At 34.3% G+C, this 4,314-nt stretch overlaps 1 protein-coding gene across 1 annotated transcript; it reads right to left on the bottom strand.

The window, feature by feature from the left end:
* Positions 1 to 287: 287 nt before the first annotated feature.
* On the bottom strand, positions 288 to 3,519 carry muc13a (mucin 13a, cell surface associated). Its single transcript, XM_066650287.1, has 7 exons — positions 3,461 to 3,519; positions 3,326 to 3,370; positions 3,128 to 3,177; positions 2,745 to 2,800; positions 2,603 to 2,655; positions 657 to 1,099; positions 288 to 395 (listed from the first exon to the last, which is right to left on the bottom strand). Exons 1-6 carry the CDS (start codon positions 3,498 to 3,500, stop codon positions 1,017 to 1,019), a joined length of 327 nt encoding a protein of 108 aa, XP_066506384.1. The 5' UTR covers positions 3,501 to 3,519; the 3' UTR covers positions 288 to 395; positions 657 to 1,016.
* Between the last annotated feature and the right edge of the window lie 795 nt (positions 3,520 to 4,314).

The raw sequence follows: 4,314 nt of genomic DNA, 5'->3' as shown, positions 1-4,314 counted from the left end.
AGAGAAGAATTTGAAGTGAAGCTAGTTACAATAGAAGAACCATTTTTAGTGCCATACAGAACACTTCTCTAAAAGGTGCTATATAAAACCCTCTAAAGCATTCTCCATTAATCTGAATGTAAATCTGAGGGAGCCCTTCATGATTCAAAGAGCCCTTTAATCATTAAAGAAGGTTCTTCAAGTGTTCAAAGTTCTGTATAGAACCATTTTCTTTAACTAGAGAACCCTTGTAGAACAATCATTTTACGTGTGTACAGGAAGAAGACTATAGACCATAGTACCCGGGCTTGTTGAAGATGCTGAAGTATCCAAGCTTGTTGAAGATTTTGTGCTTTCTGTGACTGTAGAAGCTGATGTTGTTTCAGGTTCTTGTGTAGACGAATCTGTTTGAACAGCTGTGACATAAAAGAAGTCAATGAGTTTAAGTTATCTGTTATAATTACACAGTTCAAGTATACCACTTAATTTTTTTTTTGTTTAATATTTTCACATATGTTACATTTTTTGTACAATTTTGGTGGGAGAACCACGTTATGACATTTCAGTTATACTGGGAATTTTGATCATTCTCACTGTAACGAAAAATACACTCACAATAGAAGTCAACAGATATTTTTATTAGAATAACCACTTTTTACAATCAGCTGACTACTCACTGGTGCTCTCTGTGGCAGTTACTGTTTGTGGTGATGTTGGGGACACTTTCTCTGATGTATCTGTAGCTGCTGATGTAGGTGTTGTCTGTTGGGACTGAGTGACTGTAGATGTAATTTCAGCTGTTGTAGACTCCAGTGTAGCACTAGTGTATTCTGGGGTAACACTAACAGTTGTTGATGCTGTTGCTGTTGTTGTTGATCCTGATGCAAATGTGGTGTCTGGATTTGTAGTCTCAGTTGAAAGTGTTGTGACTACACTGTTTACCTCTGCTGATGTGGGGGTATCTGTAACCAGTGTTGTAATTGCTGGTGTCTGCATTGTGACTTTGGGTGATTGTGTTGTGCTGGTTTCTACTGGTATTACAGTAGTTGTCTCCCTTGTGGGGTGAGAACTTTTGTTGTGGATGAAGTTGTTGCAGGTGTAATCGCAGCTTGCTTTACCCCTGAATGAAAAAAAGCATTAAAAATTATGATAATAAAAGATATTGTCATTGTCCAATCAAAAACATGTATCTCCATTTTTTTCTCCATATGTGACTATGGTCATGTGCACATCGACTTCAGACACTGAGTTAACTTCTGATTATTCCTTATTTTCCCCCTTAAAAGTTAATAGCAGTTAATATTTTCCCCCTTAATAGCAGTCACTGGAATTTACCAATTTTTCAATCTGGTATTTAACTTTCAATATGAACTTAAATGGTGCTTCAAAGAAATTTAGGGACCTACAGAACTTTTCTCTTCACCTTAAATGGTGTAGAACTGTTATCAATTTTAGCTTAAATGCTGTATGGCTTAAGGTGGAATTGAACATTTTCACACATGGAGCAGATGGAGTTAGAGAAAATTAAAAATAATGAGAAATTAAGGTTGTTTGCAGCCCATAAAAATTCACTCTTCTCCGGCGCTGCTAACAGTGTTTGAAACCCTCTGAGCTCTATGAGAAGGGTGTGAGTCTACCCAAATGTGCAGACACTGACCGTCATGCCCGTGTCGTCTAATTTAATACCTTAGAAGGAACTCTGAGTTTAAGCTGTTTTTCTATGTAAGATAATGAATGAAACTTATCGCCATTGTATACCACAAGGCATGGCAGCAGCAATTTTACAAAAAAACGACATACAATTTTTATCGTAAAGAATACCTGCTCAGACCTGGATTTCCTTGTATAATTATGTGCTAACTACTACAGGGAAATATTCTTAACATAGCAGTGATGCCAAAATGGCAGTGGAACGTCACTGGGTGTTGTGCCTGAATGAGGGTAACAGGCACAGCAGCATTGCTGGGATTTTTAAACACTTCAGTGGCCCTAATGGGCTAAGAAAAATAGTAGACCTATCAAAGATTATGAAGATTATGCATAGCAATGATTTTGGAATCATGTCCGTTTTGACAGATATTTGCTTTTTGGAATCAGCAGATACACAAATATATCACATATGAACCCATATTACCCAAGTTCTTCCCCAAAGTGCACAGATACACTATCAGAAATTTTGTCACTGTGGTGGTACCTTTTGCTGTGTCTGTGGTGGTCCCCTGAAGGGCACATATCTGTACTTTTAATTAGGGAACATAATTGTACCTTATTTTATTATAATTGTATATTTTAAAATTGTGTTGGTTTCATATGCCTTATTTCATCCCCAGGACTTTTTATTGTTGTTTTTTTTTATATGACAGTTCTATAATGAAGAATTATAAACCTGTATCTCTTCTTATGGAGAAGAGAATGTAATGTAGCTTTAAGGAACAAAACTGGACTTTTAAACACTTGTTCCTTTAAAGGTACATTTACAAATTGTACCTTTAGTGACAAATATGGTACCTCTACCGTACCTTTTGTTCTGAGAGTGTATGGTAAGTAAAACAGATGTTCCAGGTAAACAAAGTGAATTTTTAATGGACCATTAAACAAGAAGTTCACTTAGAACAAAGCTTACCTAAAACAACAGTTGCATACCAATACCTTCTGGAAATCACATATGGTCCATCCCTAAATAAGGAATAAGAAAGAAATTATTAAAGTATATGTAAATCCTGCAAAGTGTTGTCATATGCTCAAGATCAGTAAGAGCATATTACCTAAAAGTTTGAACATCTGTTTGATTGGCCACAGGCCATGATTCCACTGCAGTAGTCTATAAGAGACAGAGCTCAAAAATTAATTTTGAAATATAATAGAGTAAAGATGTCCAGAGAAAACAGAGATATGCAACTTTGTGAAAAAAGTTTGATTCAGTGTACTGTTAATATGGCTAAATGACACCTCCACGTCTTTCATTATGAATAAATCTACATAGCATATTTTAATGTGAACTCCCTTAAGGGTCTAGGCCTCACTACCAGATCTAAGCATTTATATCATCTTTCATGAACTAACAGTTAATATATTGTGTTATTCATAAACATGTCTTTTTTTTTTGCTTTTAAAACATTTTTGGAACAAATAATTATAATTTCAGTACGTTTCTTAGGATCCGGATGACAGCTGGTGCTGATATATTCTGACTTGTATCTATGTATTGGGGACAAAAACAAACAAAAATTCATACAATATTTGCATTGACAATAATGTATTTAAATAGGGAGCATGAACAGATGAGATTTAAGACTTTGAACTTTTTTGCATCAACATTAAATATACTTAAGCTCATTTCTCTTACCTAAAATCTGTGCTTGATCTAATTGAGCCACCATCGCTAGTAGTCCTAACAAAATAGGGAAACATTCTTTATATTCTTGTGGTATGTAATAAATAAATGTATTAAAATTGTAGCATGAAAGCGACCTATTCTTACCTATTATAACTGCTAGGACCCTCAGGGGACCCATTTTCATTTTAGTGTATTCCTTGTTCCTGTAAAATGAGCTGTTATTAATATAACATGATTAGGAATTTTATATGGATTCTGTCAAATGTAAAGAAAAATTCTTTAAATGTCCAAAATTCTGTTGCCACTATTTATAATGAGTGAATTCTCTTTGAACACCTATGTTCAACTGTGCACACAGTCTCCACAGCAAAGCACCACCAATAAAATAGCATTCTCTGGAGCAGTTGCTCCTAAGGTCACCTTGTTCAATGCCAAGTGTCCCCCAGAGGGAACTGCCTATGGGCCAGTGTAAATGCACTCTCAAGAAAAAGACAAAAGACAGAACAAATCCTCCAATCTCATTACCTGCCCTCATCAATTCTGTCCTCACTAAATACCAATGAATCCTCAGGGAGATTAATTAGATGATAGTTGATGTCAAATGGAATGCTATTCCATATATATAAGATAAACCCGTATATATAAATTCCGTATATATGAGATAAACCTGACTTCTTTTTAAATATATATATATATATAGTTTTTAAATAAAAATGTTCATGTTTCATGAAAAAGTTCATGTTCAGTTTTTTTTTTATTATTATGTTAAGTTTAGCAAATGAATAGTAATCTCTCATTACGGTGTATACATTGTAGAAAATGTGAACTCATATATTTGCTCTGAAACTGTTAAAAACAAACAAAACATATTTAACCAGGGTGAACATACCCTTACAAATGCAAAATATATTTAGCTGTATTATTTAATTAATATTTTGAATTATTCTTAAGATTTCCAGTATATATACATCATTTAACCTGGTTAATATTGTAACTTT

Source organism: Hoplias malabaricus, chromosome 2 (genome assembly GCF_029633855.1).
Source record: "Hoplias malabaricus isolate fHopMal1 chromosome 2, fHopMal1.hap1, whole genome shotgun sequence".
In the NCBI taxonomy this organism is placed as follows: domain Eukaryota; kingdom Metazoa; phylum Chordata; class Actinopteri; order Characiformes; family Erythrinidae; genus Hoplias; species Hoplias malabaricus.
The sequence above is the reverse complement of the archived record's forward strand: the minus strand, read 5'-3'. Positions and strand labels throughout refer to the sequence as shown.